The 15,881-nt window shown below is 37.3% G+C and overlaps 1 protein-coding gene across 5 annotated transcripts in view; it reads right to left on the bottom strand.

The window, feature by feature from the left end:
• The window catches only part of ATM (ATM serine/threonine kinase), a 140,040-nt gene that overhangs the window by 66,412 nt on the left and 57,747 nt on the right, over window positions 1-15,881 (bottom strand). For all 5 annotated transcript variants that reach the window (XM_035264446.3, XM_035264444.3, XM_078339378.1 and 2 more), the window contains 7 exons: window positions 14,106-14,221; window positions 12,781-12,907; window positions 12,087-12,286; window positions 4,754-4,928; window positions 4,045-4,209; window positions 2,198-2,330; window positions 191-286 (listed from right to left, as the gene is read on the bottom strand). In XM_035264446.3, the coding sequence (XP_035120337.3) occupies window positions 191-286; window positions 2,198-2,330; window positions 4,045-4,209; window positions 4,754-4,928; window positions 12,087-12,286; window positions 12,781-12,907; window positions 14,106-14,221 (1,012 nt within the window). The remainder of the gene's footprint in view (window positions 1-190; window positions 287-2,197; window positions 2,331-4,044; window positions 4,210-4,753; window positions 4,929-12,086; window positions 12,287-12,780; window positions 12,908-14,105; window positions 14,222-15,881) is intronic.

Raw genomic sequence — 15,881 nt, 5'->3', positions numbered from 1 at the left:
TCATTTGAAGCAAAACCATCAGGAGAGCTTCAAGGTGACTTCAATCAGGTGATTTATAGGCAATTATAACACAATAGTATTTGTTGATCTAAACAGAAAACATACAGTAAAAATACAGTATTATAATCTGTCCTACATGTGGTCCATGGTTGACTGAAATGTTACCATGCAGTGCATGACTGTAGTTTACCTAGAACTTCTTTTTCACCAGTGTGGTTTATTGCCATCTTGGATAACTGCAACAAATTGACAACTAGCTTCACCATAATCCCATCCTGTGGATGATCTAGAAATAATTTTTTAATAATTAGTTTAAACTAGCATGAAGACAACACTTTTGTTTATAATTACATATATATTAAATTATCTGACTAGAAAACTTTTATAAAGTTTAAAAAAGGTTTTAAGTTGGCCAGCATGGTGGCTCATGCCTGTAATCCTAGCACTTTGGGAGGCCAAGGCAGGCAGATCACAAGGTCAGAAGATTGAGACCAGCCTAGCCAATATGGTGAAAGGCTATCTACTAAAATTACAAAAATCAGCCGGGCGTGGTGGTTCACGCCTGTAGTCCCAGCTACTCAGGAGGCTGAGGCAGGAGAATTGCTTGAACCCAGGCAGTGGAGGTTGCAGTGAGCCGAGATTGTGCCATTGCACACCAGCCTGGGCAACAAATCAAGACTCCGTCTCAAAAAAAAAAAAAGTTTTAAGTCATGAGTAGCTCAAAAAATACATAGGGAATGAATATGAACATCTTTATACAACAAATTATTTTGAAAGTAATTAACAATATTCGACAACAGAGAAAATAAAATGTCTCGAACAAATTGCGCAGATTAAGTCAATACTTGAGCAAAATCACAAACAGAAGCACAAGAGTCATTCAACACTAAAGCTAGAAGGGACCTGGGAGCCTGCTTGGCTTTTTAACATTTAACATTTAGAGTTAAGACCAGCACTGTCTCTCAGAACTTTCTGCAATGATGGAAATGTCATTAATTTAAACCATCCAATGACCACCACTGACCAAATGTACCACTGACAACTTGACATGTGTTCAGTACAATGAAAAAAACTGAACTTCAAATTTCATTTAATTTTACTTCATTTAAGTGGCCAAATGCCTAATGGCTATAATGCAGAAGGCAGATCTAGCCCATAAAATACTCAAGAACACAAGAACAAGAAATAGTTGTGTTTCTACTTACATATATTTTATATATCTCAAATGTACTAGAAACTCGGTGCTCAGATAGTCAAAACTAAAATTCATCTTAAAAAGTACTACTGAGGGTAAAACAACATAAGAGAAATATGAAATTGTTATAGGAAGATGAAAATCAAAACTTAAAGTAGAAAGTTTCCCAAATACTATAATAATGTACATTTCAAATCAAATTAACATAAACATAGATGTTTTCATAAGTAAAATGCCAGCCTAAAAAATTTACAAATATATATGTATATATACGCACACATAACACACATGACTAAAGTATTAAAATCATACATATTTCTTTCAGATAAATTGGACTAGAAGGCAAAGAAAGCTAACTTATATGCCTGGCTCTAAGAAATTAAAATTTTCCTTTACATAGTTGGAAGATGTTAAAAATGTTTAAGCTTGGCTAGATGCAGTGGCCCATGCCTCTAATCCCAGTGCTTTGTGAAGCCAAGGCAGGAGGATTGCTTAAAGCCAGTAATTTGAGACCAACCTGGGCAACATAATGGGACCCCTGTTCCTACAAAAAATAAATAAATAAATAACGTAGCTAGGTGTAGTGGCTTGTGCCTATAGTCACTACTATCAGGACGCTGAGACAGGATTCCTTGAACCCAGGAATTCAAGGATCCAGTGAGTTACAATGGTGCACTCCAGGAGAAGGGCCACTGCACTCTAGCCTGGGTGACACAGTGAGACTCTGTCTCTTAAAAAAAAAAAACAAAAAATTTAGGCAGTAGAAAAACAGGCTCATATTTGGGTTTAGAGACATTGTTCTGGCAGAGGATTAATAAAATAGGAAGAGTTCAGGGTGAGACCGGTTAGGACCAGTTTTACAGTTAGATGAGAAATGAGGGTCTGAACTAAATGATGAGAGTCTCAACTAAGTCTGTGATAATGAAAGCAAGAGCAAGAATTTACAAAACATTCTTTCAAAAAGAAACAGCCGGAAATAACCCATCTCATTAAAATTAGTACCCTGAGATGCTCTCATAATGTCCATCATCTGATCTTTATGTAGTTCCAGTTGTCTCCGAAGATCCTTCAGTCCTTCAAGTCTTGTCAATGGAAGTGCATCATAAACACTTACTGAGAGAAAATGGTTAATTTCCTAAAAGAGAAAAACCATTACAATGTAACTGGCTTTTAACATGTATTGGTTAAGCTTGTGAAGTAAAACTTAATAAAAGAAAAAAATTATTAAGTGCCTTTTATAGACACTGACTCATGTCACTATTACTACCAAACAAGAAATAAATAAATTCCTTCCTCCACTGCAAACGCTAAAATGTTTCGATTCTTTTTTTTTAGACAGAGTCTCAGTTTGTCACTGAGGCTGGAGTGCAGGGGTGCTGGCATAGCTCACTGTCACCTCTGCCTCTCAGGTTCAAGTGATTCTTGTGTCTTAGCCTCCCAAGTAGCTGGGATTTACAGGCATGTGCCACCATGTCCAGCTAATTTTGTATTTTTATTGAGATGGGGTTTTGCCATATTGGACAGGATAGTCTCGAACTCCTGACCCCAGGTGATCTGCCCGACTCAGCCTTCCAAAGTGCTGGGATGACAGGCATGAGCCACTGCACCTGGCCTAATCCTTTAAATTCTAATCGATTCTCTCATGGTAACACAGATTTCAAGATTGCTATAGCATACTTAACTGGAGGGAAATGCTTAAGTTTCTCTTTAGTAGTATAACTCTGTATCTTAACATATGTAAATATGTTTTCATATTTATATAGAGTCAGATCCAGACTATCATTTAAAAATTATAATTAAGATTTATAGGGAAGACTATACCTATACATAATTTTGAGGTTTATAAAGATTAAAACTTGAAATATGCTTTCAAAAGTTAAACATCATCTCTAACACAAACATTAAACTGACATTGAAAAGATCTAATGATAGTTTTGAGCTGTCAGTGGATCTTAGGATCGTATGTGTTAAAATCAAAACTGGTTTATGTCACATTCCTTGAAAACTTAAATTTGGATCTTTACCAGGAAGTTTTGATATTTATACTTTGACTTCAATGCAAAGAGATACATTAAGATTCATTTTTTAAAAATGTGTTAAGCAGGTAGATCTCATGTTACACACACACACTGTGTGATAGGTATGTGTATACGCATACACACACACACGCACACATTTTTTGAAGACAGGGTCTCACTCTGTCACCCAGGCTGGAGTGCAGTGCTGCAATCTCAGCTTACTGCTACACACACACGCTGTGTGACAGGTATGTGTATATACATACACACACAGACACACACACACACGCACACATTTTTTGAAGACAGGGTCTCGCTCTGTCACCCAGGCTGGGGTGCAGTGCTGCAATCTCAGCTTACTGCTACACACACAGGCTGTGACAGGTATGTGTATACGCATACACACACAGACACACACACACACACACACACACATTTTTTGAAGACAGGGTCGCACTCTGTCACCCAGGCTGGAGTGCAGTGCTACAATCTCAGCTCACTGCAGCCTTGACTTCCAGGGCTCAGGTGATCCTTCCATATCAGTGACCTGAGTAGCTGGTTCTAAGCACGTATTACCAAGCCTGGCTAACTTTTTGTAGAGACAGGTTTCGCCATGTTGCCCAGGGTGGGTCTTGAACTCCTGGGCTCAAGCAATCCTCCTTCCTCAGCCTCCCAAAGTACAGGTGTTATAGGCATGAGCCACCATGCCTGGCCTACGTATATATTTTTAATCACACTCCATTTTTTACTGCTAAAGCATTACAGATTTTTTAAAAGTACTACTGTCTATGTTCCCTAATAGAAAATAGTAGATAATGAGATTTTTATTACCTCCAAGAGTGAAAAGGGTCCTCTACTGTATTTGATTTTTTGCTGAGTAATACGCAAATCTTTAAAAACAACATGGTCAGGAAAAGGATCTAAAAGCTTAATCGTGAGATAGAGGTTTTCATTATCCTTGTTATCTATCACTAAGTATTTCAACAGGTCCAATACCTAAATATAATTTAAAAAGAAAAAATTATAAGGCAAGAAATACTTAATTTTACAGTAAGCCAAAAAACTCACTCTAATAAATAATAAAAACTACTAACCTAGATCAGATTAAATGCTCTAATTACGTCTAAGATATCCAGCTTTTAGTTTCTGTGTTTTCAAATAGTTCAACAACTATGTAAGGTACTACTACCTACAAGGTGGGTACTGAGGTTTAAAAAATGCCAATATTAATCAAACAGTTTATATAAGTAGTAACTCACATATGACCATAATGTTGTGAACTGCTATACCTAGTTTTGACGACCTCTATACTTTAGCGTAATAGATAAAACTCTCAGGTTATTTACTAGATCAAAAGTACCAAGTGCTCTGTAATTGATTCCAAGGGTTAATTCATTAAGAATATTTTTCCAATCATTTCACAAAAATATTCTCACTAAAATCACCAATTATACAAGTAAACATAAAACACTCAAATCCTTCTAACAATACTTTATAAATATATTTTGAATACCATTTTGAAGATGACTCTGAAAATTACCTGTTTCTGAATCTCCACCTGCTCATCCACAAGGGGTATAAGTGTACCAACAACAACATGAAGATGGTTTTCTAGAGCATCCTTACAGTAAGTCACTGCTGTCTGGCAAACCTGACTTAGTAAGTCACAACAAAGGGAGAAGCTACGTAATGACACATCCATGATACGAGAAGGCCTAATATCGGATAAAAAAATATATATAACAACCAGTAAGTTCTGGAAAATTACTCTGAAATACATTCATTCAGAAATCACTTTTACTCAGCATCTCTAATTCTTATATGCCTTGACATAAATATTTTAATGTCTTATTAGTCAAAATCAGAAGTGACATCAGAAAAATGCCGAATAGGCAGCTCTAAGCTCCTACTCTTTAACAGAAACACTGAAAAACAGGCAAAATTGTCAGAACTAATTTTGTTAGAATTCTGTAAAAAAGTAGAAATGTTTACAGTAATCAAGAAAATACTGAATCAAGAAAAATGCAACTGAAAAACAGTAGGAAAGCTTCATGGTGACTTTCCTTGTCTTGGTCCACCCCACTGTGTTTGACAATCACAAAAGCAGCAGACTCTATCCTTGCTGTGAGACACTGGCTCATGGTGGTTAACGGAGCTAAGTAGATTATTTGCAAACTATTGGGTATGTCACTCTAACCTGTCTGGAGCCAAGGACTTATATAAAGTGTGTGGCTCTGTTTTGCTTAACCTCATACAAGGTGGAAATGACATGGGTGTTGCTTGAAGCTTTGTAAAGCTGAACCACAATCTGGAGGTGCATAGGGCAAAAGGTTATTGTTGAGACATAGAAGAGGCTGCCTAAAGCCTAGGAGGAATAGCTGGGGGGAGTGTTTCTTTGGGAAATTAGAATATTCAAAAGCACCCACAAGTTAGGGGAAATTTAGAAAGCCACACACATGCTCAAGATAAGACTCTTGTTTGGAAAAGACCAGAGAAGATCTTAAGCTTGTATATGGGGCAATGTAAGCAATATAAGCATGGCTAAGTGTTGAAGAAGAATCACAGCACAAAGCTAATCTGCAAACACTAGGAAAAGTTTTCTCCTCTATTTCATGCTTCCTCATCCCAACACGCTTGGCATCCAAGGAAATCTCTATCAAACACTATCTAAACACAAGCTAAGGCACAAAGCTTTCAGTAACCACACAGGTAAGAAATACAGACTGAAAAAATAGCTGGTTAAAATTTATGAAGCAAATGGACTACTATAGCCTTCAACAATCTTAAAAAAAAAAAAGTCAAACTCTAGGGAAGGAGAAAAACTGATTTCCACAGTTAACCACATTAAAATACTGAAATGGCTAGTTTCCAACAAAAACATTTCACAAGGCATAAGAAGAAATAGAAAAGTATGGTCCACTCAAAAGAACAAAATATAATGACAGAAATAGTTTCTGAGACAGCTGTATGTGGTGGCTCACACCTGTAATCCCAGCACTTTGGGAGGCCGAGGCAAGTGGATCAGGAGTTTGAGACCAGCCTGGTCAACATGGTGAAACCTGTCTCTACTAAAAGTACAAAAATTAGCTGTGTGTGGTGGCGGGTGTCTGTACTCCCAGCTACTCGGGAGGCTGAGGCAGGAGAATCACTTGAACCCAGGAGGCAGAGGTTGTAGTGAGCCGAGATTGCACCACTGCACTCACGCCTGGGAGACAGAGGGAGACTCCATCTGAAAAAATTTCTGAGACATTAAAATTATCAGATAAATATTTCAAAACAACTATCTCTTAAATATGATTTTTAAAAAGCTTAGAGACGAATAAAAATTAAAACACAACGTACAGCAAAGAGTGCTGAGATGCAGCTGAGAGTGCTGAGAGAAATCTGTAGCAATAAACACCTACACTGAAAAAGGATCTCAGTTCAGTAAGTTAATTTTACATTTTAGAACTAGAAAAAAGTAAAGTAATCTCAAAGGTAGAAGAAGGAGTAGAGATAAAATACAATAGAAAAATATTAGAAAGAATCACCAAAACCAAAAGTTAGTTATTTGAAAAGATAACACTGACAAACCTCTGGAGCCAGACTTACAAAGAAAAAAGACAGAAATAAAAATAATAGGAGAATACCATGAACAATTATATCTAACAAATCAGATAACCTAGATAAAATGGACAAATTCCTAGGAAAATAAAATATACAAACACAGACTCAAGATGAACAGATCTGTAACAAGCAAGGATATTAAATCAGTAATAAAGAACATGCCAGAAAATCCAGGACCAGAAGCCTTCACTAGTGAACTCCTCCAAACATTTAAAGAATTAGTACTAATCCTTCCTGAACTCTTCAAAAAATTACAATAAAAGGGAACACTTCTTAATTCATTCTATGAGGCCAGCATTTCTGATATCAATGTGAGATAAAGACACCACAAAAAAAGACAATATCAAAAACCGATTATGAAAAAGATGCAAAACTTCTCAAGAAAATACTAACAAACAGAATCCAACACTGTATTAAAAGGATTCTACACCATGACCAAGTGGGATTTATTCTAGGAATCCAAGAGTGGTTCAATATAAGAAAACCAATTTATGTAATACACCACATTAATAGAATAAGGAAAAAACTGTATCATCTCAGTAGACACAGAAAAGGCATCTGACAAAACCCCAACACCTTTTCAAGATTAAAAAACCACTCAGTAAAACAGAAAGTACCTTCCTCAACAAAATTAAGGGGACTTATGAAAAACCTACAGCAAGCATCATACTCAACGGTAAAAAATCGAAAGCTTTCCTCTAAGATTGAGAACAAGACAAGGGATGCCCACTTTCATCATTGCTATTCAATACTATACTGAAGTTCTAGCCAGAGCAATTAGATAAGAAAAAGAAATGAAAAGCATCCGAATTGAAAAGGAAGAACAATGCTCTCTATTCACTTATGACCTGATCCTATACACACAGAAACTATCAAAGAATTAACAAAGCTACTAGAAATTTTAAAAAACAAATTCAACAAAGTTGCAGGACACAAGATCAATACACAAAAATCAGTTGTTTCTATGCAACAGAAATGAAAATCCAAAGAAAAAAAAATTAAGAAGTGAATTCTAGTTACAACAACATCTAAAAGAACTACATACCTAGGAATAACTTTAATCTATGATGTAAAAGATTTGTAAACTGAAAACTATAAAGCACTGGTGAAAGAAATTAAAGAAGTTCAAATAAATGGACAGATATCCCACGTTCAGGATTGGAAGACAATATTGTGATGGGGTCAATACTTCCCAAGTAATCTGCAGATTCAACGTAATTACAATCAAGATTCCAAAAGACTTTTTTGCAGAAACACAAAAGTAGATCCTCAAATTCATATGGAACTGCAGAGGTTCCCAAATAGTCAAAGCAATGTTTAAGAACAAGGTTAGAAGCTTCACACTTCCTGATTTCAAAAGTTACTATAAAGCTACAATAAAAATAGTGTGGTACTGACATAAGACAGACATAAAGACCAATAGAACAGAATTGAGAGTGCAAAAATAAACCCATATACCTCAGTCAACTGACAAGGATATCAAGTCATTTAATGTGGAAAGAATAGTCTCTTCAAGAAATGATGCTGAGACACCTAGATTTCCATGTGCAAAAGTGAAGAGTTGAACTCCTACACCTTATACCATATATAAAAATTAACTAAAAATAGATTATCTAAATATAAGAATCAAAACCTGAAAATAAAACATAGGGGTAATTCTTCATGACCTTAGATTTGACAGTTGGATTCTTAATATGACACTACAAAAATGGGCAACAATTCTCCTGCCTCAGCATCCTAAGTAGCTGGGACCACAGGTACGCACCACCACACCCGGCTAATTTTTTGTACTCTCCAGCCTGGCGATAGAGCAAGACTCTCACCAAAAAAAAAAAAAAAAAAGGAGCGGGGGAGGGAGGCAACAAAAGAAAAGAAAAAGATAAATTGCACTAATCAAAATTTTTAAATTGGGCATCAAAAGACATTATTGAGGCCAGGCATGGTCACTTGCCCCTACAATCCTAGCATTCTGGGAGGCCAAGGCAAGTGGATCACCTGAGGTCAGGAGTTCGAGACCAGCCTGGCCAACATGGTGAAACTCCGTCTCTACTAAAAATACAAGAATTAGCTAGACATGGTGGTGTTCACCTGTAATACCAGCTGCTTGGGGGCTGAAGCAAGAGAACTGCTTTAAACCAGGAGACAGAGGTTGCACTGAGTCGAGAATGTGCCACTGCACTCTAACTGGGGCAACAGAGTGAGCCTCTGTCTTAAAAAAAAGACATTACTGAGAAAGTAAAAAAACAATTTTACAGAAAAGGAGAAAAATATTTGCAGATCATTTATCTGGTGATAGTCACAGTCATAAGTATCAGAGATATACCTGATAATTACATATCTGATATCTGAATATCTAAAGAACTCCTGGAGCTCAACAACAAAAACCAACCAAATTAAAAGAACATGCCAGGCAATGTGGCTCATGCCTGTAATCCCAGTGTGTTGAGAGGCCGAGACAGAAGAATCACTTGAGGCCAGCAGTTTGAGACCAGCCTGGCCAACATAATAAGACCTCATCTCTACACATTTTTTTTTAAATCAACCGAGCTTAGTGGCACATGCTTGCAGTCCTAGCTGCTAGGAAAGCTGATGCAGATGGACTACTTGAGCAGAGGAGTTTGAAGGCTGCAGTGAGGCTTGATGATGCACTGCATTCCAGTCTGAGCAACAGAGCAAAACCATGTCTCTAAAAAAAGTTTCTTCAATTAAAGTTTTTAAAACGGAGCAAAGAACCTGAATAGGTATTTCCACAATAAAGATAGACAAATGGTCAATCAGCACCCAAAAAGATGTTCTGTAACAAACACCAGTCATTAGAGAAACAGAAAATCAAAATTAAAATAAGATACCACTTCACATTTACTAGAATGGAGATAAGAAAATATACAGGCCAGGCATGGTGGCTCATGCCTGTAATCCCAGCATTTTGGGAGGTTGAGGCAAGAAGACTAAGGCCAGCTGGACAACAGGGCAAAATCCCATCTTTAAAAAATAATAATAAAATAAAATAAATAGAAAATAACAAGCATAGCTAAGAATGTGATGAAATCGGAACCCTCGTGCACTGTAGATAGAACGTGAAGTGATGCCATTGCTGTGGAGACAGCTGGATAGTCTCTCAAGAAGTTAAACATAAAATTACCATATGACCCCCCCAATGCCGCTCCTACGTATACTCAAAAGTATTGAAAACAGGGACTCAAGCAGACACCTGTATGCCAATGGACATCACAGCATTATTCATAATCGACAAAACAACCCAAGTGTTCATCAACAGATGACAGTTAAGCACATATAAAAGAATATTTAACCATAAAAAGAAATGGAGTTCTGACACATGCTACAACATAGATGAATCTAGACACTATGCTAAGTGAAATAAGCTAAACACAAAAGGACATATATTGTACAACTCTAGATTAAACTATCTACAATAGGTTGTGTGCAGTGGCTCATGCCTATAATCCCAGCACTTTGGGAGGCCGTGGCAGCTGGATCATAAGGTCAGGAGTTCAAGACCGGCCTGGCCAACATGGTGAAATCCCATCTCTACTAAAAATACAAAAATTAGCTCGGTGTGGTGCCAGGCGCCTGTAATCCCAGATACTCGGGAGGTTGAGGAAGGAAAACTGTTTGAACCTGGGAGGCAGAGGTTGCAGTGAGCCGATAAAATAACTACAACAGGCAAATTTGTTGAGACAGAAAATAGATGAGAGTTTCTCAACGGCCAGTTGGAAGGGGAAGTGTGGAGTTATTGTGTAATGAGTAGAGTGGTTTGGCTTGAGATTATGATAAGTTTTGGACACAGATAGTGGTGATGGTTGCACAACAATGGAAATGCAATTGATGCCACTGAACTGGCCATTTAATGGTGAAAATAAAAAATTTCATGTTACCTATTTTACCACAATAAAAAAGAATGGAAATCTCATTAAAATCAATGGACAAGATTAGAGATGCTAAATTGAACATACAACCCCAATTCTACAGTAGTTTATTTAAGGACATCCATAGCTAGAACATTAGTACCAAAATGTTGAAAATCCTTCTTAAGATTTCTAGAATTGGAGAAGTAGTGCTTTTTTTTGAGTGAAAGTCTCGCTCTGTTGCCCAGGCAGGAATTTAGTCATGCAGTCAAGGCTCACTGGCAGCCTCAAATTCATGAGCTCAAGCCATCCTCCTACCTCAGCCTCCTAAGTAGCTAGAACTACAGGCATGTGTCATCATACCTGGATAATTTTCTTTTTCTTTTTTTTTGAGACAAGAGTCTCACTCTGTCTGCCAGGTGGAGTATAGTGGCACAATCTTGGCTCACTGCAACCTGCCACATCTGCCTCCGAGCTCAAGTGATCCACCCACCTCAGCCTCCAGAGTAGCTGAGACTACAGGTGCATGCCACAGTCCCTGGCTAATTTTTAAAAAACTTTTATAGAGATGGGGTTTCACATCATGTTGCCCAGGTTGTTCTCTAACTCCTGGGATCAAGCAATCCACCTACCTCACCCTCCCAAAGTGCTGGGATTATAGGCATGAACCACCACACCTGGCCCTAATTTTCAATTTTTAGTAGAAACGAGGTCTACTATGTTTCCCAGGCCAAGTACTGCAATTTTAGAAACTAATGGGTAAATATAAGAGACTTCTTAAAAAGCAAAATTCATCCTGGCCGACATGGTGAAACACCATCTCTATTAAAAAATACAAAAATTAGCTGGGCATGGTGGCACACACCTGTAGTCCCAGCTACTTGGGAGGCTGAGGCAGGAGAATTGCTTGAACCTGAGAGGCAGAGATTGCAGTGAGCCGAGATGGCGCCACTGCACTCTAGCCTGACGCCTGGCGACAGAGCAAGACTCTCAAAAAAAAAAATCAAAATTTAGAAAGCAGCACTCTGGCATCTACCTCTTTCTCAGAAGCATATAAACTTTCAATTAAAAGAACAGGATAAGTTGGGCATGGTAGCTCACATCTGTAATTCCAGCATATTGGGAGGCTGAGGCTGACAGTTCACTTGAGCCCAGGAGTTCAAGACCACCCTGGACAATATGGTGAAACCCTATCTCTACAACAAGTCAAAAAATTAGTCAGGCATGGTGATATGCTCCTTCTGGGAGGCTGAGGAGGAAGGATCATCTGAACCCAGGAGGCTAAGGCTGCAGTGAGCCGTGAGAGCGCCAGTACAGCCTAGGTGACAGAGTGAGACCTTGTCTCCCAAAAAAAACAGGATAGAAAGATTGCTTATATATTGGTCCAAATGTTTTATTTACCTTTGGTTGATATAGTGAATCAGAGTGTAAATAACATCTCGAAGAACAAAGGCCCAAGCTCCTCCTAAGCCACTTTTTATATCTTTCAGTAATAAACTGACAAACAGGTGGTATATTTTAAGAATTCTGTGCTTCTTATAAACATTATTTGTCTCAGCTGCTTGCTCACATATGGCAAGAAGTATTTTCTGATAGGAATCCTAGAAAGCAAACAGATTTAGTAAAAACTTGTTTAATTACATATACTCAACAACAATAAATACATTTTATATTTTTCTTCAAATATTTGAATACCTACACATTTTGTATTTAAAATAGCAGAATTTTGATTTGGGTTTGATATGAAGTGCAAAATGTTACATTAAGAAAATTACTCTTAAACTATTGCCAATTTATTTAATTTTCAGAAAGTAAACTATAATTAAATGGTATATTCCTATGAAAAAGTAAATATATTCCCTGAGCTAACATATGACTAAATGTCACAAGATTCTGGCCTCATATGTAACATATTTCAATTAATGCTGACAAGTAAAATACCAAGATTTAAACTTGTAAATTAATGTTTTTCTTTTTAAATTATTAGATAAATTTTTCATTTGTTTACTTTGCCTCTTTAAGATGTACTTATAAAGATTGTTTTAAGCTAAAAAAGAAGGAATGCTCTATTATTATGCTCATCATGCATACTTACAGGGCTTTTGGAAAGAATTTCTAAAATGCTTTTCAACTTGGTTTTATGACAATTGCTGATATAGGCAAATGTGGCTTTAATCACGTGCGATGGAAAATGAGGTGGATTAGGAGCAGGATCCAAATCCCTAACAGAGTTATGGGAAAAAAATGCAGTCACTATCTTCAAATGTTTTGTTGATAGACCAGTGAATTTCCAAAATGAAAATTTAGATTATAATAACCCCCAAATTTAAAAACTACTTTTCAATGAAAAAATTAGTTTTAATAAAATCACAAATGACATATCACAGCACAGATACATAAATCAGATTATCTAAATACTTTTCACCCTCAATAACTTAAATAATCTTAAAGGATCTTAACATTATTTTCTTTAAAAAATCTTATAAAGTTAAAAGGCAATTAAACAAATGAGCCTCAGTATTATTTCAGATCAGAATCAAAGCTCCATGCCAGTACTATAAAAGCAGTATTTTAAGACACGGCAATCAACACTTATTTAGATAGCATGAAAGGACTTTCTCAGATATTATTACTATTTTACTATTTTATACACCCAGCACAGTAAGGCACAATAGTAGCTTACAATCAAGCTGGGAAAATAACTCAAATGTTCATATACAACCCAGAGACATTCACATTCAAATTAAATTGTACAGACAATAAAGTACAATAAAGAAAAGGTGAGGCCGGGCATGGTGGGTCACACCTGTAATGCCAGGACTTTAGGAGGCCAATACAGGCGGATCACTTGAGGCCAGGAGTTCAAGACCAGCCTGGGCAACATGGTGAAACCCCTCTCTACCAAAAATATAAAAATTTAGACAAGCGTAGTGGTGCACATTTGTCATCCCAGCTAGAGGCTGAGGTAGAAGGAAAGATTGCTCGAGCCTGTGAGGGGCAGGCTGCAGTGAGCCAAGATCATGCCACTCCAGCCTGAGGAACAGAGTGAGACTCAAAAAAAAAAGAAAAGGTGATCTAGAAAGGCAAGTTATAGATAAAGAGAAGATAACTAGGAATAATGTACATAAAGAAAAAAATTTCAAGGGACAGCAGATGGCACAATGTTCAAATATTACAGAAAGACAAAGAAAAGGTTATCGGGTTTGCCAACAAAGTGGTCAACTTAGAGTAGTTACTGTGAGACGACTATAGCAAAAGAGGACAGATAATGACTCCAATTCAAAGGTGGCTATTTTTAAAGAAACAGACTTTTTGAAATGATGTCTGTAAATTGAAATAGACATTGAAGGTGACCACCAATTAACTTCTTTTAAGAACTTGTGAAGTTGCAGCTAGTTTTCTAAGTGTAAATGTACATACCCTGAAAAGTCACAGAGGTCAGTGCTCTGACTGGCACCAGAATCTGCTGGCTCATGTAACGTCATCAATAACTCCACCACAATTTCTGGTAAATTACTGATGAATAAATGATCAATCTGCAAGGGCACAAAATTAAAATATATTTAAGATTTTATATCTGTGAACTTCAAGGCAGCTCAAAAGGCATATGCTATTACCTTATTTCCAAAATTATTCAGTGACTGTAAAAGAAAACGGATGACCCAAAGTCCAAGATCTACAAGATTATAACTAACTCTACATTTTTATTCTATGCAGCCAACCTGTAGACTAAGAGGGAAAAGCAGGAAAATCTAGCCAAACAAGGCCCCCTTAATCCAACTCTTTAATTTTAAAGAATCATTTTAAATAAGACTTCAGGTCTATCATTAAGTTTTGTGACCTGGTAATTTTTCTGCCAACCAAATTTCCCACACTGATCTATAATTACTCCTCTAACTGCATTTTACTCTTGACTTTATTTGGGAATTTTGTCTCACTTACAGAACTTCACTGTTAAGAATTCCCAGTGACTGGCAATAATCTCATCTTTGTTCCCTGCATAACTTCTTCCCAGACTTCTACCTGAGTGCCATCTCAAATTCTAAGGCTAGCTGCTCTCCACATCCCCTTTCATCAATAGTAGAATAAAACCCTCCCCAACAGATTCGGACTTTTCATGAATCTCCTTCCCACTACAGGCAGGTAGCTTCGCAAAAGACATAAATTCTCTAAATATGAAGAATAAGTCTGCTATGTTACACGTAAGTCAAATGAATGAGAATTGTGAAGTATTCAGGGTAAATTTAATAACTTTCCAAATAAGGAATTAGAGTGATCTAAAGTAAATGGCAAATTTACTTAATGCATAAGGAAGTTCAAAAATATACTTCATAATAACAAAAAATATTTTAGAAGGTGACAAGAAAGAAACTAATGTAAATGAGGCAGAGCAGTAAGATCGGGAGGCAGGGAACCTAAGGACAATCCATGCTGACTTCCTAGAACAAAATCAAAAGGAAAACCCCAACTTTCCATGCTCAGGTAACAAAAGGAGCAGAGGCTACTCCCTTTGCAACCCCCTCCCTTTTACTGCTGCAGATGAGAAACTGAAAGTACCTCTGATTGGTCCCTTCCCACAACCAATCAGACTGATCATGGGCCACTGCTTCATTCACACAGGGTGTACATCAAGTAACCAATGGGAAACCTCTAAAGGGTATTTAAACACCAGAAAATTCTGTAACCAGGCTCTTGAACCGCTTGCTCAGGGCCCACTCCCAGCCTGTAGAGTGTAATTTCATTAGCAAGAAATCTCTGCTTTTGTTGCTTCATTCTTTCCTTGCTTTGTGTGTGTGTTTTATACAATTTCTGTCTTTTCTTTTTGAGACAAAGTCTCACTTTGTGCCCCAGGCCGGAATGCAGTGTCATGATATTGGCTCACTGCAACCTCTGCCTCCCAGGTTCAAGCAATTCTCCTGCCTCAGCTTCCCAGATAGCTGGGATTACAGGCATGTGCCATCATGCCCAGTAGAGATGGGGTTTCACCATGTTGGCCAGGCTGGTCTCCAACTCCTGACCTCAGGTGATCCATTCACCTTGGCCTCCCAAAGTGCTGGGATTACAGGTATGAGCCACCACACCCAGCCAAGAATTTAACTTATGTCTTTAACCAAAAAGCTAAAAAATTATTATTTAATTTTGGCCACTCTTCATTCCTGAGGCTAGTGTTTCAGTCAAGGTCTAATGTAATTACTT

The sequence above is a fragment of the Callithrix jacchus genome, chromosome 10, assembly GCF_049354715.1.
Source record: "Callithrix jacchus isolate 240 chromosome 10, calJac240_pri, whole genome shotgun sequence".
Lineage (NCBI taxonomy): Eukaryota > Metazoa > Chordata > Mammalia > Primates > Cebidae > Callithrix > Callithrix jacchus.
Note: the sequence above shows the minus strand (reverse complement) of the source record. Positions and strands in the feature narration are given on the sequence as shown.